Raw genomic sequence first — 27,060 nt, forward strand, 5'->3', positions numbered from 1 at the left:
TTATCTTACAAAGAAAATTTATTTCATTTTATGAAGCTTATATTACATGCATTGACTGAAGCTAGTATAACAGTTAATAACAGGGCTGGGGTTTGTCCAGACATCCTTTAGTGTTTCTGGAATAAACCAGGCCAAATTGAAAAGAAAAAAAAAAGAAAACAAGAACAAAAACAAAACAAAACAAAAAAAAAACACTTTTGCCCTTGGAAAATACAATCATAACACAAGGAATGTTTTTTTAATTATTATTAATTATTCCTTCCCTACTCCCTGCCCCCCAGCTGCATATATCCATACTGAGGTCTTCCAAAAAAAAGGAGGCAGGAGAAAAATCTAACACACACAGACTCCCCCCATATACGCCTAATAAACCACCAGGATGGGAGGACTGAATCTAGCTCTATTCAAAGAAGTACAAACAGAATACCAGGAATAAAGCTCTTGGGACAAACCAGATGTAGTACCCTTTAATAATTTTACTAGATAAAAACAGTTTACACATTGTTCAATGAGACACCATAAATTCCTTTAGATTAATTCTCTTCAGTTTTAGGAAGTTGGACAAGCAGCAGAATACACTGAAATATTGATTTCTAAAAAAAATAAAAATATTGCATCCTTGTCAGTTTCTGCTGGATATTCTCTCATACCCACCAGAGGAAGGTGTAGAGTGCACCAGAGATCACAGCCTACTATAGGCTTAATATCAAGTACAGATACACAGAAGCAAATGTATTCATCAAACCAGGTTGGTATGGCAAACGTCAAGCTGGTACATGTTCATTTCCACGCAGAGCAAACACTTGCTGCATCATCACCGTTCAGTCCCCTGTCACTTGCGTGGCTTGGCCGTCTGATGTTTGGTTGGTGGACTGAATGAACATGGGCTGGGTAATGTCCTGGCCTGCAGGCATGGTTACTTGCTGAATCTGATAAAGTTGCTGGCAGAGACAGAAGCAGGGAAAAGTGGCTATCAGTTCTCCTCATATCCAGCCTCATTCTCTCAAAGCAGAATGCCATGCATTAGTCATACAAGTTTAGTGGTGGTAAAACAGCAACTCCCAGGTCCAAGTAAATCTGTCCCAAAAATCATATCACAAATTGCCCTAGACATTTGGTGCTAAATTATGACAAAACAATTCTGTGAATATCTGACGCCTGACTGAGCTCAAACCTTTTATGCAACAGTTGACAGCTATTTAAGACCCTGATTCATAAACTGGTTAGGATTAAAATGGACACTACCCAGACTGCCGGGGACCAGACTGATTTGGAGCAAGTGCAGCAGAACAAGAAGAATCCATCTAAATTAGAGTGGGACAACATCTGTTTATCTTGCTCTTCTGCTTAGGCTTTAGTAGCAGTAACTGTGTTTTACCTGGAACAACTGATCTGCTAGAACATGCAGAGCTTAAGACAGTCTTTCTAGCTTTTGACTTCAAACAGATGTAGTACCTACAAGTGTCAAGTTTTTACCTGTCCATCTGTGAACTGGCTGAACTGTTGCTGTCCTTGCTGGACTTCTGTCTGTGTTATCTACAACAGAAAGAGAAGGATGATCACCGATAGTATTTTGGAGAGGGTCAGAAGCCCATTAACAACATTCTGCTGCTGCCTTTCAAGAGCTTTCAGACTCTTTCAAACTTCATTACACCACCACGTGGTAAGATAAGGTTTATGCTGCCTGCCCAGTCATGCTGATGCTAACTCTAAGTCAAGAACAAAGGACGTGGGATTCAGTCATTCCAAACCAAACACAAGCATCTCCTCTCTGACTTTTGTAAGGAGAATGTGGCCTCCAAGATCACAGAAAAGCAGTGGCCTTCCTATCCTCTGAAGGCAGAGAAGAATCCCTTAGCAACCAGTCTTGACAAGAACATGGAACAACCTGTGACGGCAGCACTAGTCTTGATGTTTCACCTTTGGAGTAGCTCTCCTCAGAGCTCATGTTGCTGCTCCTCCCTCACCCAGCCAGAAGGAGCAAAAGTAAAGAGAAGGCTGATGAACTGAAGTTTTAGCTGCAACCAGCTAAGAAGCAGCATGAGCTTTATACAGTGAGACACATACACATGCATGCACCTTTCACATATATGTAAAGGAGACTTCCACTATACTCCTTCTTTTATTATTCTGATGAAGGTAACAGGAAGAAAGGAAATGCAGGAATCCTACTGCAAGAGTTGGTAAATATGACTGGAATTTGCAGTTTCAGGCTAGGGAACAATATTTTAAAAGTTAATGTCAGCCTTGCTATTATAGTGCATACCTGCTGTGCATTGGTTGCAAGCGTCTGGATCTGCCCCTGGACTACCTGGGTGCCTGACACAGGTTGGGCTAAGCGGATATACTGCAGCTGGCCAGCATTCAACTGAACCTGGAGACAAGCGGAGGGGGCAGGGAAAGAAAATTAAACAGATAACTGTGTAACCTGAAACACACAAACTTGCCTTCTTGTTTCCACAACAGAAACCAGAGTAATAGATGACACTGGGAAGCTTCAGTTGATTACCAGTTGAGATGAATAACTATCACGGACCCTGCCAAAGCGAGAATGAAGCTCACAGAACTCTGGCAGATTCTTGAAGTAAAATCCTGAAGAAGCACATTATTTCTTTTTCCAAAATGGGAATGTTCAGTTACTAGCTAAAGCATATTAACTGCTAAAGTTTAGAGATTTTAAAGAACACTTATTTTCTCTCTTTTTTATTATGAGAACTGAGTTATTTCTTTGATGCATCATTTCACATAAAGAAAATTCTTACAAGAGCTAGCTGCACATAATGACACTCCTATTATATTCTGCAAAAAAATAAAAAAGAAAATATAGGAAAAAACAGACAGCAGAGATGACAAAACCCAGTGATACTGCAAGACAGTAGTATTTAGAAGCTTTCAGTGGAAATCTGGTACTTTTTCTGTCAATGTTTTGTGTTTTACATTCAAATGCAAACTTTATTTACTGTAACTCTCACTTCACAGGGTTAAATACTTAAGGGAGTGGGATTTGAAGATAGTGTCATCAGGATAACCTCAATTCTCAACTTATATTTTCTGTGATATAAACAGCTAGTTCTACTAATACACAATACAGCAATAAAAAGATCACAGTGTGATTAACATTACTATTGAATTTTTCATTGTGTTATTTAACTTTAGAACATTTATATTCATAGCCTTGAAATTAATTATGTACAAAAACTTGGTTTAAGTTTTCTTATTTCTACAAAGAGGGGAAAAAGTTACATGCAAGAATACTTGAAAACTCTACTCAGCGACAAAGGTTGTAAGTGCCTAGAACAGAAATTATGCTCCTGGCATTAACACAAATGCTGCTGACTTCACCAGCTGTGTCTAAAAGCTCCAACATTATTCCAAGAGCAAATAAACTCCACATGAGCATAAACATTTCAGTAAAGAATCTGTTTCTGCATTGAGATCTGCTTGCAGAGCATGTTTTCTACACTGAAGGCTTCCTGCTTAGATTTTAACTACGCTACTAACTGAATGGATGAAAGCGATTTAGAAAGAGTGTTCTTCCAGAAATGAGAGCAAGCTCCAAAGCACCTGTCCAATGAAGTCTAGCTCAGATACAGATGAAGTTTAACATGCAAAATTAACGTGGGCAAACGAATGATCAGCATTTACTTGATATATACACTTCCTTCCAGTTTTACTCCAAGCTTAAGAAAGAACAACAAAAAAAAGTCACCTTCCCACAGGTAATCTGTTGCCCAAGACCAAATACAGTAAATCGTAATAGAAAAGTGAACAGAGTATCAGGAGCACGTGGAAACCCAGCAGAGAACGTTAGTGAGATTCTTTTGATGTTCGAGCAACTGCCATAGGTACAGTTTTACCAGAATGTTTCAAACTTTGATGTTTGTGTTAGGAAAGATTCTTAGCTGAACCCTAACAAATACCAGAGAATGGAAAAGGACCAATCTGAAGACAACACCAACTGTACCCTCTAGATAGAAAAGAAACCCGGGGGGAGGGGGGGAAATAATAAAAGCATAGCAGAAAGAGTAGAATGGACAAACGGTGCTGAAGAGACCAAGTAGTGTCGTTCTGTGGAACCAGGCAAAAAAAAAAATTCCAGGTTAGAGCACTAAAAACCCCTTACAGTGAGTGCATGGATCCTGTGTTCTATTTTACTTCACTTGCTGGAAGTGAGCAGAGAAAGGTATTTTCCCCACTTACTCTGATTCTTCAACATGCTGTGAGATTAAGAGGATTCCTTTTAATTATAGTAAAAAGGGTATCTCTGCTGGAATGGAAGTCAGAATTTTGACTATTTCACTAGAACACTGCAGAAAAATACTCTTAAGTTACTCCATATTATAGTCTTGCAAGTGTCTCAGACCTGAGCACTTCCAAAGATGAAAGATACTGCATTCAGGCACCTGATAGTTGTATCTCACATCCACAGCAGTAAGAAGCATCTGAGGACCAGTCACAGCTATTTGCTTTTCAATGATCCCAGGCAAAAGGAGAGTAGAAGCATATGCCTCGTCAAAACAAGACATTAATTAAAAAGCTGCCAGTCTCCTAAGATGCACAATCACCTACAACAAGAACCACCTACGTAGAGAACAGGAGTTTCTGCAGAATGCTGTAGCACCCTTCACAATTGCTTTTTGAATTGTTTCTCCTAGCAGATCTCACAGTGCCCTTCTTGCAGGGAATTACAGCATTCAGTGTAGACAACTGGAAAATAAGCTTGAAATTGTTCTTTTATTGCTGGAGCAAAGGAGGATACCGCAACATTCAGCTTTGTTACAATACTTATGCACAGGCTGGAGATTTCCTTCCAGAATGTTTTTAAGAACAAGTATGTTGAAGAGACTTACATAAGGAAAGGAAGAAAAAGAAGAATATAAAAGAAAGGCAGTGGAGAATGTAAGGTGGGGGGAAGAAAGAAGAAAAAAAAGATTACATGTAGTAGAACACTATTTGGTAAACAACACACTTCCTTTCTGACCAAAACCGTAAGCCAAGCAGTAGGAATCAGCTGAAGACTTAAGAGATGAAAAGAAGTGGGAAGTCAACTGGAAAACCTGGCAACACTCAATCTAAAAACTTTTTTCAAGATGTTATGTCAAAGCAAAAACATTTGCCAGACATACTGAAGGGACAAGCCTGAAGCTTAGCAAATCTTGACAAGTAAGACTTGGGTGAAAGTTCACAGTTTTTGCCACAGCTGTGGATAAGCTTCACAATAATAGAAATCAAAGGCAAAGTGAAATGCTTGTCTTGGTCACTTGGTCTGACCTTTGGGTTTGCTGGTTAAGTACACAGAACTTGACAGATTTTTTTTCTTTAAGAGGTGTGAAATTTTCCAGATGGGAACAAAAAGATCCAGCTTTGTTGTGATTAGAAACTACAGAGAGGAAAAAGAATGACATCTGTTCGACCCACATGTTTACCTAGGACACATGCCAGAAATTTACTTGTGATGTTAGGTGCTCAAAATCACATTCTTCAGGCCAGCAGGTCTACACTGATGTGAAAAAGAACAGGTATTTTCTGGTTCTGCAAAGTCATTCCTTCAGTTAGCTCAAAGTATTTCACAGAAACATCTTTACAACATAAAAGTTTATTAAGAACTCACTGATGGCATCTTTCCCACTCACTCTGCCAGGTCACAACTTCAGATTGCAGAGGCAGAACCAAGCAAAAGTAACAGGTGTTAATTACATTTTATTGAAACCATGTTGTAGTGAAGTACTAAGGCTTACCCAGGAAATATTTTATTTATTGCTTCCTAATCAAAACTATTTCACTAAGGCTAAGTGTTGGGGCCGGGGAATGGGTCTACACTAGATGGCTTAGATTTATTTCCCCTTTCGTGTCACACACCTGGTTAGTTTTCCTCTCTTCAAGGCAAAAACCACACCACTCAATCCAAACTCCCCGCTTATAATTAAAAAAGTACACATGTATGGTCTCATGCCAAAACAGCAGCGGATCATTTGCTCATAAGACTGTTGCGCATTCCCAGTGGTAAAGTCTTACCGGTATTTGTTGGATTTCTCCTGTATTGGTGATGATCTGCTGCATGACTTGCATGGTCTGCCCAGTTCCACTCTGAGCCTGCTGTGTTTGTCCTTGTGGCTGTGCCTGCACGATCTGTACCTGTTGACCTTCTCCAACCTGCATTGTCACAGGAGTGGTCTGAATTCAAAACAGAGCAATAAGGAGCAAGCAAGGATTGAACACAGGTGAAACAGTCAAAATATACACAGCTAATAACAGACAGACTGCTTCCTAGACCCACCGTCAGCTTGCTGATGCTTAAATCACCACCAAGGGAACCCAGAATATGTATAACCCTCATTATCAAGGTATCTGAGCACCCGGCCAGCTCCTGTATACTTATCCTTACAACTCTGCTATAAAGGAGTAGTAAAGTGCTGTCTTCTGCTTTTATAGAGAGGTAACTGTGCCAAACAGAGGGTAAAAGACATACCAAATATATTCAAGAAAACGCATGTCAATAGGGTCTCCAACTGAGATTTCTGCAGACAGCAGTGACCCGGTAATTAGAATAGGTTTCCTGCCAAAACAGCGCTCAAATGGAAAAGCAGAAGATGCCATATTTGCCTTACTAGTCATGTCTGGCAAACATGATTGTTTGCCAAACAAAAGAAAGTCAAGTTATTTGAGAACAACAAGACAGGCCACATTTCTCTATGGATATCTATACTGTGCTTCACACAGTATCTGTTCATTGTTTTGCAAATAAATTTGTTTCCTAACTTCGGTACTTTAATAGCAAGAGTAAAGAAAAAAAAGCAGCAAGTCACATGATTGACAGTGTCCAAATATAACCCCAAATTTATTATGGCTTCACTTTTACTTGGAAAAAGAATCTGTCATGTGACTGTCATCATCTGTTGCAGAATAACAACGCACTGTACGTCCATAAAACATAACCAGTAGTATAGAAAATAAAAGGATATTTCTATTCTACCTAGTAGGTCAGTGCAATTCAGTGTTTCAGTTGTCTCCTATTGTAAAGGATGTAACTAGAAAACACATTTCTATAATGTATACTGTCCTGAGCAGTGAGAACAGGACACTGCAATACATTACAGAGGCAAATCAAGGATTTCACTGGCTCCATTGAACTGCAAAGCCCCTGAACTTTGCACATGACTCACCTGCCCTTGCTGTGGCTGGGCAATAATGATTTGTCCTGGCTGGATAGTAGTTGTAGACGTGGTGGTCTGTTGTCCTTGCTGTTGCCCCTGAACCTGCACTGCAGCAGGCTGCTGAGCAAGGGTGAAATAATACTGTACAGGTTCAGCTGGGGTCACAGCCTGACGCACCTCTTCCTATGGTACAGATTAAAAAAAAAAGAGGGGGGGACAAAAAGGGAGGGAATGAATCAGCACTCAAAATCCTTGCCCCAGCTGGAGATGAAATATCCCCCATGAGCATAACCTCAACTTTTGTGTTGGTAAAGAAATAAAGGTCCTGATCTAGCTCACTGCCAGAAGCACTGAAAAGCTGTAACACTGCTGTTCTGGTTTATCCAAGAATATTTTTGGAAGCAAAAATCAAACAAACAAACAACCCCCCCCCCCAAACAGCTTTATGATTAATGATGTTTTGGACAAAGAAGTAGAATTTGGGGGATTAAGTGTCAAGCAACTGAAGAGTCCAATTTCTTCAGCTCCTGAGAGAAGCTGGATCTTGCACCTGACAGAAGATGCAGCTCACCAGATGTTCACTCCATGGCAGAAGGCGTAAACAATCCTCTCCCAGCCACCTCAAGTTCACAGCTGAGAGTGTAGGATGTTTACACATGCTACAGCATGGGAGATTCCAAGTTACACAACTCTGCTCAATTCCCTTGCATAAAATGCGGCTTGCTTGTGGATAACCTTTGATATATCTAACTGGACAGTCGAAGAACTCTAATTAAACAAGATTCATATGCCTTGTCTAGATCAGGCATCAGCCTTGAATAAGAGAGTCCTCTCTCTTAATCACCCAGAGTGACAGTAATTAAAGAAAAGACTTACTAATGGAAGGTTCCTCAAAAGCCTACCAAAAAATTACCCCCCAAAGGTTAAACTGTTCTCTGCTGGCTGTAATCAAGTAGTGACTTCTGAGCCTGGCTCTCAGAACAAACACTATTAGCACCATCCAACAGTACTGCAAACCACTGTAATTCAGCATTTACAGTCCTTCCCATATAGGCAGGTTAAACTGAATAATTATTCCTACTCACTTTATCAAGTCCTTTGAGGAGGGATAAATAACAAATTTAAAATATATTCACAACAGGACATGCACCTTCAGTTAATCATAAAATCATATGCATGGAGAAGAGCTGTAGAGATTTCTGTAAAAAAATAGTCCTTAGATGTGTTATTTCTAGAAAACTGCAATCCTCAATTCCTAATCGAATCCTGGAACAATTAAGGCAACTGAGTACTTCTATAAATATCTATTCCAGGCTAAAGTTGCATGTGCTACAGGCAAAATTGCCTTTAAATCTGAATTTGCTTAAACTAGGTTATATTCCATGACTTGCAGTCTTTTATTTTCAAAACGTAGCTTTAGTTACCAGAGTAACATAACAGTCATGGTTTCATTCCCAGCTCTCCCATGTAGCCAGTGCTAACTTGTCAAACAGTCTTTTCTGTGGTAGAGATAAAATACAGACTGTATCCCAGGCCAAAAAGTGCAGGCTGTCAGCCTATAGGCAGCTAAGTTGTTGAATCAAAGGAATATTTTCCACTGAAAAGTACTAACCTATGTTGTTAAGAGGTAGTTAACTCTCCATCAAACCTCTCCGTCATTGGTACTATTCCTAGTATTTCAACAGCGTTCACAGACAGTGAATACACCAGTGAGAAACACAGATTTCTAAAGGCTTCCTTCAGCTTCACTTCCAAAGCTGACCAAGTTCCACTGTTCTTTGTGCTGTGCAATGCTAAAGAGAAAGCTCTGATGTGATGCATCATCAAGATATGTTAACATAGCGACTTATATGCATGTAACACAGTACTACTTCACTTACTAATTTGACTGTAAAACATGAGGGTTTCCTTCTTACCGTAAATTGAACAGCTCCAGCAGGAAAGTATTATGGGAGGTGTTCTCTCCCCCAACATCGAGTAATTATAAAAATAGCACTACGGTTCTATTTAGGAATGAGGCACCTAAAAGAACTCACCTGTGTTACTTCAGGCTGCAACTGAGTTGCTTCAGCTTATGCTTATTAAGTTGAACAAACTGAAATGTTGAATCCCTTTCCCCCATTTAAATACAACAACAAAGGCTAACCAACTGTTCTGTGGGCTGCTGTTTTTGTCTTTTTTTATTTAATATTGAATTAACGATTTTTGGATAAATCATCTCCTGCAGGGATAAAGCAGGCAACTCAGTGAAGGAATGGAAGGAGCTGTGCCACACTCCCACATGTGACATTCTCCAGGCATACAGAAAACAGAGTCACTAGTACACCCGTACTAAAGTCTTAGAATGTTGCTGATTTTTAGCCATAGCTGACTGCAGTGGTAGGATGGACTCTCCTGCATACACTGTGACAATAAAACGCATTTTCTTCTTTACCAGAAAGTCACGCTGTTTCTGGAAACCAGAACGTGAGATCAAGCTCAACTCAGGACATCATCAGAAAGGACAAAGTATGCATTTTCTCCTCGTGGCCAGGACTTCAGTAATACCACCAGGATGTGGAGAGAAAAGGAGGGGGGAGAGAAATAACGAAAGAAAAAGTAACACATCAACCTCGAAAATCCAGGTCTAGAATGGAAGCACTGCCCACTGCACTTAGAAAGCCAGCTGAAGACAGTATGCTAATAAATTGTTACAATGCACTGAAACCTACTGTTCAGAGTAGAAATTGCTCCAGTTCTATAAAAATCAGGAGTTGCAGGCAATCATTCAAGCAGTTACTGAACAAGGTGCTTTCTGAAAGCAGCACTGTCAAAATGCAGCTGTGACCTAGAAGAAGGTGTACGGATGGTAAACCAGCCACCTTTAACAGGCAACTTGTAAAGAAGAGTGATAAACAGCTTTACCATCGAACTGGTGAACTATTTAGAAGCAAAAAAGAACAAACTTTAAGTGAAGGACATTAATTTATCTACCAGAAAGTTGGATCTGTTTCTCTGTACATTTTGAAGCAGCAAGACTGGGCTTCAACTCCAACTCATTACATTTTTCAAATACGGAAGGAAATGGACACTTTGTAAAACACAAACTTGTTAAGTTTTAAAGAAGATCTTGTGTTCAGACGACCGCAGCAGCCTGCCGCTGTAAACATCCGACTGAAAGCTCCTTCCAACACCTTACAGCTTCCAGTCAAGGATGTTTACAGTAGCAATGACTGCCTCAAAGGATGTAGAAGATGGTACTTCTAAGCAGCCTGTTTTGTCCTTTACCACAGTCAAAAGATGTAGATTCAGCACATTTTAAAAATTAGAAATTAATAACCTTAAAATTAAAAATGCATTATTAGCAATTTATCTGAGCTGTTTAGTAATGGTTTTGTCACTTAAGCAAAACTCCAATCTCTACAAATCTCCACTCCTTTACTACAAGCTCTGTTTTCCATTAAAAAAATTACAGGATCTGAAAAATACTGCAAATTAGCATGCAAAAAGAGGCCCAAATCTCATCTTTAAATCTGAGATTCTGTACTGCTTTATCAATTACAGCACAAAGTTGCAAGAAGGAAAGGACAAACAAAACAGCAATTGTTTTTGTCTCACCTGGCGCTTTGGAGGCTTCAGTTCATCTCTTGGAACAATATCAATGAGAAAGTCAAATTGATCAAACTTTGTAATTGCCATGGCAATGTCATTCCTCTATAACAACAAAAACAGAAAACCATTCTTCAGCTTTAGAATTCCATTTCATCACTGGATAAATACAGTCAGAGGATTTTAATCAATCCATGTGAGTGTCTCTTCTCTGAATCCAAGTAGCAAAGCAAGGTAGTCAGAATTTCTGTTCCAGCAGCACCACCACCGGCTCATGCTGGGTGGGAACTCCAAATTGTGCAGCAAAAATAAGTGCTTATTGAACTCAGACTATTACAGTCACCTACTCATCCACTAGACCTAATCAGGCCCTCCACAATGGCACTGCTATAAACAGTACAGAGGGCTCACAACAGCCATAAGCCTTTCAGTACATTAAAAAAATAAAATAAAATTTCTAAAATCAAAGATCGCTGAAAAGAAGCTTTGCAGAAATAGCAGAGTGACTGCTCCATGTATTAGCAGCAACATATGCAAAATCTGTAAGTCTGAAGGCAAAAAAGCAGAGGGGTGGGAAGGTGCGATGGGATCTTATGTAGGGCAGGAGAATCCCAAGATATGTCAAGAACAAGCTTCTACACATGGAAGGAAAAATGGTTAACAGAAAATATGAAGATTAGAACATATACTTAGCAAACTGATCAAATGTGTATTAAGAAAATGATGTGCAAGAGCCAATGAGCAGTATGAAGAACTGGCAAGGTAAATGTTGTCTTAAAGCCATTTATAACTTTTATGCCTTACCTGAAAAAGAAATCTGAAGATTAGCATTAGGTCATTAAAGACCCGAATAAAGAGTTGGCCTGCAATAAGTCATCACTTAATTGCATTAGCTCAAGATCTGAAATAACCCAAAGATCTGAAATAACCCAAAGATAAAAAAGCTCAATTTCTAGCAAAAAAGGAAAGCTACTCTGTCATTTTAAAATTCTTGCAAAGGCATCCTAAAAAAAAGTAGAGCTATTAAAAGTCTCACTTTCATTAGCTGAGGAGAAATTTATAAAGCATACATGTGAACATGATTTGAGACAAAAATGCCTACACTGCCTAATGAATAGGCAAAATTTAGAAGGCTATCAATCCGCAATATTTCAGGCTAGTTGACATTTCTAAACCTTATATTGTCTTGACATTTAAGTGTCAAACAATGATCACATAGAAAGCACAAGTAAGAGATGTTTCTTTTGTTCTGCAGGCAGCATACATTATAACAAAGTATCTTCACCAGGGAAAAAACCCTTTATTGAACAGATGCAGCTCATATTTCATTCTCAGTGCTCAGGATTGGGTTCAATCCAATTTCCTCTAGAATACAGTTCCATAACTCAGATCTCTCCGCTGTAAATTTTCTGCCTAACTACTTGATAAGCAGAGGCTACATTTCTCCAGCTGCACTGTCCCTGCGCAGAGCAGCTGTTCTAGGATGGCAGCTGTTCTAGGAAGGCAAGGCAGTAAGAAGAAAAACCTGAGTCAATTCAAGGTCTTACATATTAGGATCAAGATTTAGGTATGATTCTGAAATAAACGGATTCATCAGAGCTTGAAAACTGCTAACAGAACATGACTGAGTCAGCATTTGCTACTTATGAGGCATCTTGCTCGTGGTATGTATATCAAATACATCTTTCCTGCAGTAACTACATTCAAATCTAGGTTAAGCAAGTTGCATTAGCTTAATTTAGTGGAAACTGAGTGGCTAGACGCACATTCAATAGGACAGATTTGGACTGAAGTCAGACATGTCTCCTTGCTGCTACAGCAATTTCTGCACCAGGCTTCAGCAGATCTAATATGGTCCTAAAAAACAGTGCCTCGCCTCTCAATGAGGTCCTAAACTGATGGCAATTACAGTTTTGAATAGTTCTGGTAAATATTTAAGACTAAAAATAAATACCAAACCTTTTCATAGAATTAAAAACATGGAAGGGTTACAATTTACTCTTGAATCACCCCAAAATTGACTATCCTTAAGGAACTGTCTCAATCCAGAGGAACACCTAACCTGTTCGAGAGGACAAGTTGTTTTCCTCTCTACAGTCATCAACGCAAACTAGTGTCTGCAAGCCTACGTTAGAATTATTACTGAAGAACAAATAAACTTGCAGAAGTTTAACAGCTCCAAGTATCCTGAGTAATTAAAGCAGGTCACAATTAGCTGATAGCTGCAGAGTTTTTGTTTGTTTGTTTGTTTTGGTTGTTTTTTAAGTTAAGAAGAAAGCATGTAAGTTGCAGTTATAGTGGGCGCTATGCTTTGCGCACAGTTTTGTAATGATAAACACAGGTACTAAAGTTACTGTCTACAAAACACACCTCATATTATGGAAACAAAGAGTTGCAAACAGCTTGTGAAGCAGCTGAAGGCTAGGTATGAACAGCTCTGTTACCTGCAGAGTCCTGCGCTTGTTATCTTCAGTGTGTATCCATGCTCGCAACGTCAATTCTGTTATGAATATCTGAGCAGCCTTGGCGAACAACACAGGAGCTTCAGCACTAATCATCTGCAATTACATTCACACAATTTTTAAATTTACCATTAATATTCTAATTTAGCACAGACACTTTCACCTGCAGTCAGAGTAACCTGACAATATTAAACAATGCAGCCATTCAGATTTGACTAACAGTAAAGTTAGAAGAATTCTGACCTCAGAAGATCTGTCTATAGGTCTAGCAGTCTGAAGAGTTACCCGCTTCAGGTTAAATGTGACGCTAAGAATACTGGTCACTTACAATCTATCTTGAAAGTCTTTTAAATAAAATGCAGGACTAGTTAGATGTTAACTCCAGATTGTGCCGGATTATGGTAGGACCAAAAAAAAAGTTTGAACTGAGCCTATAAGAAGTGAAACTCTGCAAGTGATTCCTATGGTAGCAAGGCTGCCCTTCAGAGGTATCTGCTTCTCTGACTCACTACCTATGCTAACAGTTACTACTTTTGAACATGTATCGTGTACAAACAGGTAGCTAGTGGGAAAGTTTGCAGAAATGCCCAGGTCAACTTTTTTAATCTCAAGTCTATGATTGCAAAACTCCCAATTTGCAGTTACGAACAGCACCTGTGCATGTTCAATGAGAGGATGCCATCCAGCAGCTTTGCACTGCAGTGCCTTGGCACATACATAAAAGATTCCGAATGAGGATAGAAACTGAAGAGGACAGGTTGAAGGCTCACTTCAAAAGCTGGCCCTTACTTTATAATTGTAATATTAATATGACTTGAAATTAATGTAGGAATTATTAAGAAGATTTGGGGCATAAGACTCTGCCTCATAAATTCTTTTTCCTCTAAAAGTATCTAGCTCAAGCATCTTTTCAACTGAAGTTTCATTTTCAATTTCATTTTTAGCTGGCTTTGCATTAATGCTTATTTCCCACTACAGTCTTCTCCATGTTAAATAACGTCCAGGATAGTCAGAATTTTTTCCCCCCCCCCTTAAGTCTCACGTTCACGATCAAGAATGTGGCACTGATTTGGTTAAGATACTGAGAGAAGAAACTGAGACCTGAGAGGCCTGGATTCAGTCAGATTCCAGGTTGAATGAATAGCTCCCTTGTATAGAAAGGCAACACACACCTTCTTTGGGATCTCATTTCCACGTTAAAGATTGTCCTGATAGAAGGATGGTGTCACATAGAGGAAAAACAAGAGTGCAAACTGTTCCCTGCCTCTTAGGAGTTAATTGTGGGACAGATTCCTCCCATTTAAAAGCAGGGAGAACTTGAGCAGTGCAAGAGTCAGCTCCCTGCAGGAGATTTGTTTGTCCATCCTTTTGTGCGAGTAAACCATCAGTCAACTCATGCTTTATCAGTCACATGACAAACAAAGTACCGTTTTTTTCTCCTTTTTTAATGTCAAGATTTCAGCACGAATACTGATATCAAACCCACATCTTCTAATTAAAGTATTACATATTTATCCATAGAACTTGAAGGAGTATAACAAATATAAAGAGTGATATCACTCTTTATACTAAACACTGTAGATTTGTAAACAAAGAGTCAAGAGAAGAAAGGAAGAAACATGAGAAGAAACAGTTAAAGCAGTAGAAAAACTTGCAAAAACTCAAAATTGTATAGCAGACTGGTTATTTAACAGAAGAAAGTAGAATTGTGAAAGTCTGAAGCAAAGATTCCAAATTATTCTGCTTTCCAACTTAATTAATTATGCTAGGCTGGCTAAATATTACAATCAAGGTAACCGTTGTATAATACTTTTGAAAAAAAATAAATCCATTAATGAATTGTAAGGAATTACATGACATTCACCAAAAAGTTCATAAATACATAAATAAAAACACATGAAAGCACCTTCACATCTTCATCCAGTTTCATTATCTTCTTAATACGAGCCAGAGGGAGTTCTTGAACTCTGAAGTCTTTCTGCAGAAACAAATTACGGAAAAACTTCAGTGATATGTAACACAAAACAAAGGTAAGGTAAGAAATATTAAAACAAGTCAGCATTGTCTAAAACAGAACTGGTTAGAATTGGATAAAAACAACTTACTTTCTTCAAGATACGGCATTTTCTCCTCAGACGAGTTTTCTCATCTGCTTTTCTTTATTTTATAGCAGTATACCTCTACTTTAATCATGTGTCAGACACTTGTATCTACTATTTCACCCTAAAGTCATGCCAATGAACAGAACATTTCTACTATTACACATTTCTGCATCTATTTATTTTTGAAGCAACTATTTCAATTATGTATCTATGGCTCCTGTATTTATGGCTCCAGAAAGGACTGGAATTTAGTAGAAGTTGTAAAAGAAAATTCAGGCAATGAGGAAAACAAGTGCTATGTGGGGCCACACATTGAAATCATCTTTATTTGTACTTCACTGTTGCCCAATACCAGCTTTGGCGGTTAAAAGGAAAAAAAAAAATCTTTTGGAAAATCCTTGTTCAAATATCCATTCCATTCCTGTTTTTAGATGGATCTCTCACTATTTTACAGCAAAGAATTGCTGACTCAAACCAAAGTGTACTTACGGCTTGAAAAGAGACAGAAGGAGAGAAAGATAACGCTCTCGTCCCACTGAACCATCCTGCTCTGCTCAGCTGCCAGCGTGCACTCAACACGTGCAGCAGCAGAGAAAACACCAAGTTGCTATCTACGTGAAAAGATACATTAAGTCATATGCCCCTTGGAGAGTCTCTCTCCAGAGAGAACTCGTAAGAGTTGAGGGAAATTGCTGAGTTTCTCTACAAATAGCAGTCTCTCTTCTCTAATATAAAGGGGAGGGAAAAAGCAAACAACAAACATCTCCCCACACACACCTGTATTGCTACAGGAACCTCTAATGAGGAAGAAAGGCTGTGGCTATACCATTGCATCAGGAACGCATGATCCCCACCCGCAAGGGGTTTCTAAAAAATTTCTTCCTTTCCAGAAAACAAACCTTAACAAGTGTCATAGAAAATAAAAGGAAATTTGTTTCTCCAGGGAAGAATGCACTGCAAATGTTCTTAGTGAAACAAAGAGAAAAAAAATGCTGTTTTTATTGAAGCAAAATGCAGAGGTTTTAAGTGGGGCACTTTATTCTTATTATTTCTACACACACTCACACACTTTTTTTTTGTCTATATCTCATCTTCTATGTCCTCATTCTGGACAGAAATACTAATGTAGTGCTCCTAGTGATAGCATGCTGCAAACAAGACCTATTTTTTTTTGGGGGGGGGGGGAGGTGTTCTTGCAGATCTGGGGAGGAATTGCTATCTTAGGAACTCTGCCCAGGCTGCCTGGGGTCTCAGCTTTCATTTGGGAAAGGACGTTGTTATGCAGGCAACCAGGCGCAGGGCAGAGCCCTAAGCCTGGCGCACTGCAACACAGCCGCCATCCCCATACGGGACTGGCACCCCGGCCACAAAGCAGGGGACAGAGGCCTGGAAGACACAAGGAAAAGCCCTTCTTGAGAATACTGGAGATGAGATGCAAGGCTATTCACTGCTGGAACTTGCTAAACAACAAGGAATACCGAAAGCAGGCGCATCCTGCTGGCAAATGCAGAATTCAGGAAGGATTCTGGGCACTGGGAGAAGAGGTAAGCCAGGGCTGGGACCTGCGCTTGAACACACACTGCCTTTAGGGTGGACCCTTCAACCTGTATTCATCACAAACAGGCTAAGGAGTTGCTAGGGCATGAAAAAAGGGTCCCAAAGGTTTTTTTTGTTTTGAGGCTTGTTTCTTTTAAAAAGAGCTTTGCAAGCTTTGGCCAAGCCTTAAAGAAAGATGCAGACAAAATTTCTAATTCTTGAAATTCTTTTAGGTAGTGTTAACTTCTACAAACAGCAGGAACTGCAAGGAGACATGCACAGGTACAACACAATTAAAATATTTACATGGAAGAGAGAGTGGGAGAAAGGAGAGAAGTCCAAAGCTCCTTTATTCCTTTAAGACAGACAGGCAAACGTCACATAAATACAGAAGTACCACAGTGAAGGGAAGCATGTCTGCTACCCAGCTGAACAAACTTAAGACACCAATATTCCATCCTTTCTTTTTTCCAAATTAGGTCTTAATGTTTCATCGGGCCACTTATAACTAATTCTGGAACTGAAACGCATCACTAGTCCTATTTCTCCAAGATTAGGCTACATTTCTTTCCGTTATATGGAGGCAGAAAACAGAGACCTCTGGCTTATTCTTCTAAAGCATTTCCTCTGAATTCTAACAGTGAAACACACAAAAAACACACACAGAATTAGGCAGAGAGAACCTCAAACAGAAGGCAACCAAAACAGGTTTTCCATTAAACAGCTGCTCTGGCCTCCACTCTACAGTGCGCCTAAGTGACTTCTAAGCTTAGTCACATGCACATACATGGGAACGTTTTCAATAAGATGCACATTTACTTCAGTATTTGATTATACATAGGAAGACCTCATCGGAATATTTTCTAATTATCCATTTTCCTTTCCACCTCCCAGCTACTGTCCTCAGCTAAGTTTTCAATGACTTAATATCTTGAATCATATGACAGTTAAAAATTAAACTGCCCGTATGTGATAAGCTGCAGAATAAACCCTTTTCTCTGCAGATGAAGACGGACTATAGCTCTTGAACACCAGAATACAGTACACTAGAAGAGAAGCGTAATTAATTCTGGTTTATACATACAAATTTCTACATCTGTTTCTTTGATCAACTGCAAACAGGCTGTGAAAGGAAGTTTATCTTGAAACTACTGGATTGGGGTTTTCCTTTTGAACAGCTCATCTTCAACTTGAGTTCTTTTGTTTTCAGTTAAAAGCACAAGACTTTAGGACTGCAGTATCACAGTTATCTATCAATCTGTCTTGAAAAGGCGTTTTCTTATATGCTCTTGGTTTCAGACACGTCTCTTTTGGGAATGGAGAAAAACTAGAAGCTGTTTAGTCCAGCTCTTATTCTCATCCTATACATCTTTTTTTAAATCTAGTGTCTTTAAATTAATATGACAATGATACACTTGGTATTCAAGTCATTTTCTAAACTTCAGACTTGTCACAGGAAACAGTTCTGAAATACAGCATAGTAGTTCTATACAAAAAGTCATAAAACCGAAGAATCATTCACAAAATTACAGCTGTCTGCCCATAGCTAAGTGTTTGAGTTTGTGAAGGAGGAAAGATTAAAAAACAACCTGCACATCTTTTGAACAGTACCGTCTTCAAGGGTACACTGATCTGGCTTGTTTTCTGGTGTGGATAAGGAAGGGTATTTTTTTTACATGGTAGTAACGCCAGTCACATATTTTATATTACAGAATTCTTCTACTACAGAATTTGAACAGCAACAGAACAGCCTTATTTTGCTACCAGATCTTAGCAGATAATGCACTTTTTACTCCCCATTATTTAGAAACAACACAACAAGTGAAGACAATTACCACTGTGAGATTACGTATCTCCTCCATGACTCGTGGCCAGAAGGACTGAAGGCTTTGCTGAGCATCACTGTTGCTAGCTGTGCCGAAGCCACCATCCGTGGACATTGTGGTAACTGGAAGAAACACAGACAAGCAGTGAGGGAGGGGAGTCAGGAGCCAAAAAATCCCAGAGATTCTCTCCAAGTCACAGGAATACCTGAAGAGGCCAGTCTGGGTAATCAAGTCACTTTGGGAAACTGTCAAAGATAGGCCTATCTAGGTCCCACAGTAACAATATAAAGATTCTCGCACCCTCTGGATAGGGGTTTTGTTTTAAAAACGTATATGTACATGTACACACACTTCCCCCCAAGATTGCTTTCAATTTCATTTATTATATTCTTTTTAAGAACAGTCTCCTTATTCCCTTATAACGCTTTACAATGTTATTAGACATCAGTGCCAGGACAACAGTCAAATGACCACACACACAAAAAAAAAAAAAAAAAAAAAAAAAAAAAAAAAAAAAAAAAACTTTCAGAGATCAATTCCACATAAATAATTTAAGTCTGAAGATTTACCATCTATCTCTCTTCTCTTTTATTAAGAAGCAAAAGGAGTTGTTACGAAACAACATATGCTTGGTGGCTTAGCTTACACTACTCCAGTGTGCACCTACTGTAAAATCATTTCTGTTGCTTGTTACAGCCAGCAACTTTGCAAGAGATAGCAGGAGCCCCTCCCAGATAAAGTCAGAACATCAGTGTCAGCCAGATTTATCTAAAAAAGTATAATTAAACAGTTTATTCTGTGCCTACTTGAATATCTTTAGCTTCTGTGGATTTACACTATTTTTAAAATACATCTCCCCCAGGGCACAGTCAACAGAAGAAATTAACAGCCTATAACGCAGAATTTCAAATGCATACAGTAAGTTTTAAAATGAAAATCTTCCAGTTCAAACAATTTTAACATGCTGAAAATTAATGAGCAAAGTTCATTTTTAGAAGGCTCTTAGTTATGTTTAAAAGATTGATCCAAAAGCAACAACAAAAAACTATGACTGTCATTTATGGTCTACAACTGGAGGATGTTATGCAAGTCCTGGCTAATATTGGACATGGCCTCTGCATTCATTAAGGCTTGTATCTTTACAAATGGCTGTACATACAATACGTACCAGGACTCAAGGACTTACATGGAGAAAACACAGGGCCAAAAAGTGGGTTCAGACTTTCCTATACAACCATGCTGCACTGCAGTAAAGATGGTGACGAGGTGAGTACATGCAGCAGCAGCTAACCTCTTCCTCAGTGACTAAAATGGTGCAAGCTCGTATCGTACTGTTCAGATACACTTCCAGTATTATCCAATACCAACCTTTTTTCCCATAAACTGCAAGATCAAGCCCTGTCTTTTAAGACCACTTAGGACAGAATTAGTTAAAACTCATGTACACAACCGGCAAATCACTTTAAATACGAAGGCTAACTTTATTCTCTTCCTCTGTAACACATGGGTCCTGCAGGTTTCCCAACAGGAATCTCACCCTTCACTGCTCCAGTAACGAATGCAGGGGATGTGCCAGCTGCACGTGAGCATTCCTGCCCTGATGGCACATAAAAGCTGCATAAATGCAGGACCAAATTTGTTATTTCCCATGCACATAAAAATCCCGTTGTGAACGCCAGAAGAATCACCACTCACTCCTCAAGAGAACATAACTAGGGAAACCAGAAAGTTACCGATGTTAAAGGCCCTCTGTGGTCATCCAGAGCAGCTTTGAAGTTTCCGTTAAATGACCAGCACATATTGTTTACAAGCAAGAAAACTCCGCGTCTTTCATAACATACAGAGTCTGTAAAGAGAGAAATGGTGTTTTGGCTTCTATAGGGAAAGGTACCATGGTACACAGATATTTGTGCTTCATGACGTAATGGAAAAAGACAGAAGAACAGATTTAGCTCTGACACAAACAGGCACAATTCCCACAAATCCATCATGTAAAGGTTTACTTGAGTCTTTCCATTAGCTGGCAGGAATCAAAGCAACACCAGAACACTGTAGGACATGGATCAAAATATCAATTAGAAGCAATGACTCCAACTGCCAGCAATTTCAAAACTTACTATTCCAGAACAGTGATGTTCCCCAAAGTCTTATTAATAGATCAAAGAGATGAATGTTGGTTAAAACTACTTCAGTACTTTCTGCAACCTACACTTTCCAAGTCGGACTCTATGAACAGTTGTATTTTTATTTAATCAGTCTGGGAAGGAGATACAGAAATGTGGGAAGAGTCAAAGGGAATTTTGACAGAAGATACCTAAAAGGAGGTTAGAAGATCAAATTGTCAGTCTCAAAGCAAGAGTTCAAGATGAAGTACTCAAAGCAAGAAACCTATGGAAATAAGAGACTGACAAGTTACTTGGTAACTCTTCAACACAGTATTTACATTAAAATACTATCCATCTACAAACTAAGATATTTCAAGTATTTTTAAGAAAATACAGCTAGATAAATATTCTAATGAAAATTTTAAATTAGGATTTGGTAGTTACTCCTTGACTTGCATTTTCCAATGTAGATAAAAAATAATTTGGGCACATAAATGAAAGCTAATCCTTGAAATATGCTCTTTACTGGCAGTGTTATTTTAGGTAACATTCTGCATGCCAACACTACTATCAACTAGAGAGGGCCTTTTCCCCACCTGGAGATGCAACTGACTCTGAAGACCTGTCACCATCAAAAGAAAGTCGAGGTGCTAAACCCAACTCAGATCAGCTGAACTACCACCAGGAATTGCAGCAACCTGGAAACTAGACTATTCAGACTATAAACTACTGCAGAAAAATTTGGATTATGAGGGTCACACACAAACCACATTAACTCACAGCATGGACACACCACTGCAATTGGAAGAAATCAGGGTGGTGGTGGTGGGGAGAACACACATGGAGCAACAGTAAGAGAGAGCTGAGATACACCTGTTTTGCAACAGCCAATCCAGCCTGCAGAGCCTGAATATATGCTCTGCAAAGGCAAGCCTTCTGTTTACAGACTAGGTCAAAAATAAATTGAAGGCCAAAAAACTGAAGCTTATGTATCAAATGCCTTCAGATGATCACAGAATATATTAACAAGTGTATCTCAAGAACTAAGACATCAACACTTTGCAGTTAGAGCTTTTCTGCTTGCTGGAGCGCAATACCTTTTACAAACATACAAACTTACAAAACCCTGTGGCAGCTGACAAGGACTAAAGAACTTCAGTTCACAGGAGCAGAAAACAAGTACAATGATGCAACCAGTGACTTTTTAGGTGGATCCTAGCTTGGGCTCCTTTAGTGCCATGGGAATCAGGAAGTGGTCACATGAAGCTGTCTCAGCCTGGATGCTTAAAACCTGCACACGCAAGCAAGAAGCTGCCATTGAAAATACAAGCCACAGCATAACCACAAATAAAACTCAGGTCTCTGATCCTGAAGTTCCACCTGAAGCAAGCAACTAGAGTTTTTCAGCTAGAAAACTAGCACCCAGGACCAGCAAAACAGCAACCGACAGCACAAGCAACTTCCTACACAGCCCCTCTGCCACTCACAGAGCAGGGGACAGCGACCCAGAGACTAAACCTCCCTGCCAGCATGGGTCACCTCATACCACTCTGCTCCTCATGTGCCTACTTTAAATTACTTCCAAACTGGCCTTTACCAATAAGTCAAACAAAGTCAGCTGGGTGGAGAGCAGATCTAAAAGAAATTTATCCAAATATTTGAAGGGCTATGCAAACTACAAATGCCAGAAGGAAGTGCTGAAAAGCCTTGAGGCTCTCAATGTAAAAGGCTCCAATTGAGCAACATCATCAGGTATCACAGACCTCTGCTAATACAGCAATGCCAGCCTCTTTGCATACAGTACAGTCAGATTCCCATGACTGACTTAATGAGAAAGACTTTTTAAAAAATTTTTTTTTTTTTACATTGTTATATTACGCAGAGGTAGCAGCATATTCCATCCAGTTTTCTTAAAAAGAGGGATGAATATGAAGTAACATGGAGGCCAAGAAATGAGACAGAAGCTTAGACAAAATGTTTTGCCTCAGTATCCTTAGATTACAGTTATAACATGGATAACACACAAATATTTTTGAACACAGCTTTTACAAACCACCTCCCCATACAGTTCTCTTCCCTCCTTCTGCCTGTGCCCTCCCTGGCATATACTACCATCATTGAAGTACAGAATTACCATCTCCAGCTGAAAAATATTTAGAAGAACCACCCAAGAAATTCCTGTTTTCAAGATGCTGTCAGTTTTACAAGATCCACTATGCCACTGAACTTGCAAGAAATCTAATTATTAGGAAGTGACAGAAAAGGAAAAACAAACAATGCAGCAGCTGTGTACTACTTTTTTAAAAAATATACCATATTTAATAGCAAATAATTCAAAAAAATGCCACAGCACCTAAGAAATCTGGAAGTCTGAAGAATTAAAAATGCATTTGTAGAGCTGAAAAATGACTACTTGGAATAAAAACTAATTTTGGCATCCTATGACACTTTTAGTCTGAAGCGCCAACTCCCTAAACAGAATGCTTCAGTTGTTCAGTTGTTGAGAGTCTGTCCCTTGATTTAAAAGTAAAATGTGCAGAGCCACACTTGCATATCTAAAGAATGAGCTCTGTGTAGCAATAAGCGCCAGACACCTGATCCTGCCAGAATCAGAAGGAACAATCTAGCAGCCAAGAACTAGTTTCACAGGAAGAATGTATGTAGTTTAATACAAATTTAGTAACATGTTTCTTTAAATGCTAAGCAAAGAAGGAGCCTTCTCCACATGAGAGAAGGTCACACACCAGTACCCTTTGCCAGATACTGCTCTAATTATTTCAATTAGAGCAAATTTGCAGTACTGTCTTGAGGGAGGAGCAGAATATCAAATGTAGGCTATAAACCAAGTTTGGAACGGACCAAGACAATCATCTACGGTCTCGGCAACAATTTATAATGTTTTACTCATCCTGAAAGCTTATTTCTGAGCTGCAGATCAACAGCACTGGTTCTGCAAGACATTATGCCCTGTATGATCTTATTTTGAAACAGACCTTTAAGAAGTCACATGAATGGTCTAAAACCTGTTTCCCCAAAGACACCATGCCTTAACTTGCTGTACATTTTCTTTACGATCTACCTAAGACAATATGCGCGTTTTTAAATTTGCAGCTGATCTTCCTTTCATGAAATAAAATTGAATCTATTTCAATTACAATCCCCAAATTATACGTTCTCTAGACAGAGGAGAAACAGCATAGGTTCACAGCACAATTGGAAACAGAAAGGTTTCCAGAACTACAGCTAAGAATTATTCTTTTACTTGCTTGGGGTGTATGTGTGTGAGGAAGAATGAAAAAAATACTTATCACCAATATCAATGTTTTCTTCTTCTACCTTAACATTCAAGCCTTGCCCGCACAATTACGTAAAGTGTGAATTATGTAAAACCAATAATGCAATTCAGAAACTTCTAGCTCATGTTGGCAATACAGTTGGCTTTGCAAATAGAAATTACTTATTCCAAACCGATGCTGTGGGCTATTTTTTTTTAAACATTTTCTGTACCTTCTATTCATCCAAGCTCTAGCTTTGCTTATCAAAGTGCTAAGAGCTATTTAGACTTGCCTAGGGAATTTATCCTTCCAACAGAGCAACAGAGAGAACATGTAAGCAAGGGCTTCACATGACCCTTGGGAATATAATCTTAAATGGGCACACAACAACCCTATCAGCCTCTGAAGAAAGATTCCTAGCTATACTAGGTGCACTGCAAGTTGACAAGTCCCATCAAAACTGTACACAAACTTCATCTCCATGGCACATGTCCAATCTGATGCAGAAGTGGTAGCTGCTACCAACAGCAACAGCAGAACAAAGCAAGTTTGAAATCTCGCTACTGAGGTTTAAAATAAATAAATGAATGAAGAGGATGACACAGCATGGCACAAAGCATCACAGAAGACTGAAGAACCATGAGTGAGATTTGCGTCTGACCTGCTCACAACAAAAGAACAGACACAAGCTGTAACACGTAAGGATCCAGAGGCTATGACATGGAAGGGTCTTAAGGTTGTGAATGACTCCATGAGAACACTGAATATGCACATGGGACTCTGACTGCTAACGAATCACACTGGCATACGCTGTCATTGTAACACATGCCAAATGCTTTCCAAACCAAGGAATCATTTCAATGAACACAATCAGTTGAGACTTATTTCTAGTTTTGACATGCCAACATAGCATGGAAAAAAAAAAAAAAAAAGAAGTTTTGCCTACAAAACATTTTGCAAACAAGGCAGGGAGAGGACAAACCACATTTGGAGAGTTATATATAACTTTTTTTTTTTGGAAACAAGATCCCATGTGAACATGAAACAATGCTCCACATCATAATAAAAACAAAGCAGGAATTTAATAAAACACTGTTATGCTACTTTGGAATAGAACAGTTTACACATCAATATACTTAAGTTTTAGTGATCAAAATACAGCAGCACAAGCACAATTTTACTCTTTATGACATATCACAGAATGGTTGAGGTTTGAAGAGACCTCTGGAGATCATCTAGTCCACCCCCCTGCTCAGGCAGGGTCACCTAGAGCTTGTTAAACAGGATCATGTCCAGGGGGGTTTTGACTATCTCCAGAGAAGGAGACTCCACAACCTCTCTGGGCAACCTTTTCCAGTGCTCTGTCACTCTCACAGCGAAGAAATCCCTCCTCCTATTCAGGCAGGACTTCCCGTGGTTCAGTTTGTGCCTGTTGCCTCTTGTCCTGTTGCATGGCACTACTGAAAAGAGTTCGGCCCCACACAAGTTTGCTCATAGCTCCAACAGTAACAGGAAATAAACCTCACCGTGAGCCCAATGTATTTGGGCAAATACTTGGAATGGGCAAAATAAAGCATAGTCAGTAAAAGAAAGCAGCTCATCCCCTCTCCGAACTATAAGCCAGAGTCAGAAATCTTTAAGACTTTTCTTCATGTGTAATGCTATAGTCACTTATCCAAATGATATGGGAGATCCAGTTTCCACTTCTCTTAAGTGCTGTAAGATCTATGGCAGCATTTATGAGTAGTGGAGAAGATGTCACAAACTTGTAGAAGTTTGAAGTCCAGCTCTCGATGAAAACACACCCTTTCAGTTTTTTAAAAAGAAATTCAAGAAGTTCATCGAAAAATCCTGTAAAACCAACATAATTAAGAATACAAGTGTTTCCTTCAATAGAACATCATGAGAAACTTCTGCAATTCCTCAATTTTTTTAATCCTTCCCCCTTACGATATAATATATACATGTTCCTCTAAACATATAGCTTACACCATAATTATGTTATTTTAGTTCATGGGAGAATCATCCTATGCAGATAAATCTATGAGTATTTCTCTTGTTCAATATAATTCAAGCTGAACATAATGGTTGGGGTAGTTAAATGCTGGAATAAGTTGGCTACAGAGGATGCTGAATACTTACTGTTAAAGCTTTTTAGAAAGAAGGCTACACATGTCAGAAAGGGTTCAGAATTGAACAGATCTTGCTCTAGGACAGAAAAATAAGTGAAAAGACCTCTTCAGGTCCCTACTAGCTCTTTCTTCTATGAATATTTAGCAGCACACATTTTATCTTCAAAGCACTGTTTGAATATTAGCTCCCTAATACTGCTAATACATTACTTCCATTTTCATTCATGTGAGCAACAGCACTTTATTTAAGCTCAAATCAGCTTCAGGAGCAGAAAGAGAGGTCTGGATTACTGCTTCCAGTAAGATACACAACTCATTAAACCAATGAAGCTCCATTTCAGCATCTAAAAGGTACAAATCTGTTCTGAGACACTCCCACCGGTGATCTGCTGGTAACAGTATTTCAACATTTTGCAGGATCATATACATGCAGAGATATCCCTCCTACTCTTCCCCTCTCCAACCCGGCACCAACAACAGAATTTCTGTTCCTCCCTTCTCCCAGGTTTGGACACTGCAGCAGTTCGGTTTTGGCTCTCTGGGTTTGGAGGAGCCTCTCCTCTAACCACCCAGCAGGAAGAAGCAAGACGTGGGGCCTGAACCAGTGGAGCTGTTCCCCGTCTCTCCTGCAGCGGAGGTGGCAAGGGTTAGATTGACCACCCTGATTTCACACAGGAGAGAACATTCATGCAAAGCAGAATTTGGCCACTTAATCTTTCTGATACCAGCTTATGAAGTGACAGTGCTGATCTTGCAAAGATATGCATAAAATTACAAACAAGCCAGGCCCTTTCAGTGGACACTGAGCTAGCAAGGGCCTCACTAGTAAGCACGTGCTTCACGCTCTGCAGGAAGAACTAAATCTCCAAAACTGTTTCAG

General features: G+C 39.3%; 1 protein-coding gene across 6 annotated transcripts in view; it reads right to left on the reverse strand.

The window, feature by feature from the left end:
- The window catches only part of NFYC (nuclear transcription factor Y subunit gamma), a 37,110-nt gene continuing 10,050 nt past the window's right edge, over nt 1-27,060 (reverse strand). For 3 of the 6 annotated variants that reach the window (XM_062594260.1, XM_062594261.1, XM_062594264.1), the window contains exons 2-10: nt 18,678-18,790; nt 15,111-15,182; nt 13,187-13,300; nt 10,752-10,847; nt 7,164-7,337; nt 6,016-6,174; nt 2,267-2,374; nt 1,477-1,536; nt 1-941 (exon numbers count right to left, since the gene is read on the reverse strand). In XM_062594260.1, the coding sequence (XP_062450244.1) occupies nt 822-941; nt 1,477-1,536; nt 2,267-2,374; nt 6,016-6,174; nt 7,164-7,337; nt 10,752-10,847; nt 13,187-13,300; nt 15,111-15,182; nt 18,678-18,782 (1,008 nt within the window). In that variant the 5' untranslated portion in view covers nt 18,783-18,790 and the 3' untranslated portion in view covers nt 1-821. Of the gene's footprint in view, nt 942-1,476; nt 1,537-2,266; nt 2,375-6,015; nt 6,175-7,163; nt 7,338-10,751; nt 10,848-13,186; nt 13,301-15,110; nt 15,183-18,677; nt 18,791-20,401; nt 20,449-27,060 lie in introns of those variants that run through there. The other 3 variants (XM_062594262.1, XM_062594265.1, XM_062594266.1) reach the window with 3 other exon arrangements.

This window comes from Rhea pennata, chromosome 23, assembly GCF_028389875.1.
Source record: "Rhea pennata isolate bPtePen1 chromosome 23, bPtePen1.pri, whole genome shotgun sequence".
NCBI classification, from domain to species: domain Eukaryota; kingdom Metazoa; phylum Chordata; class Aves; order Rheiformes; family Rheidae; genus Rhea; species Rhea pennata.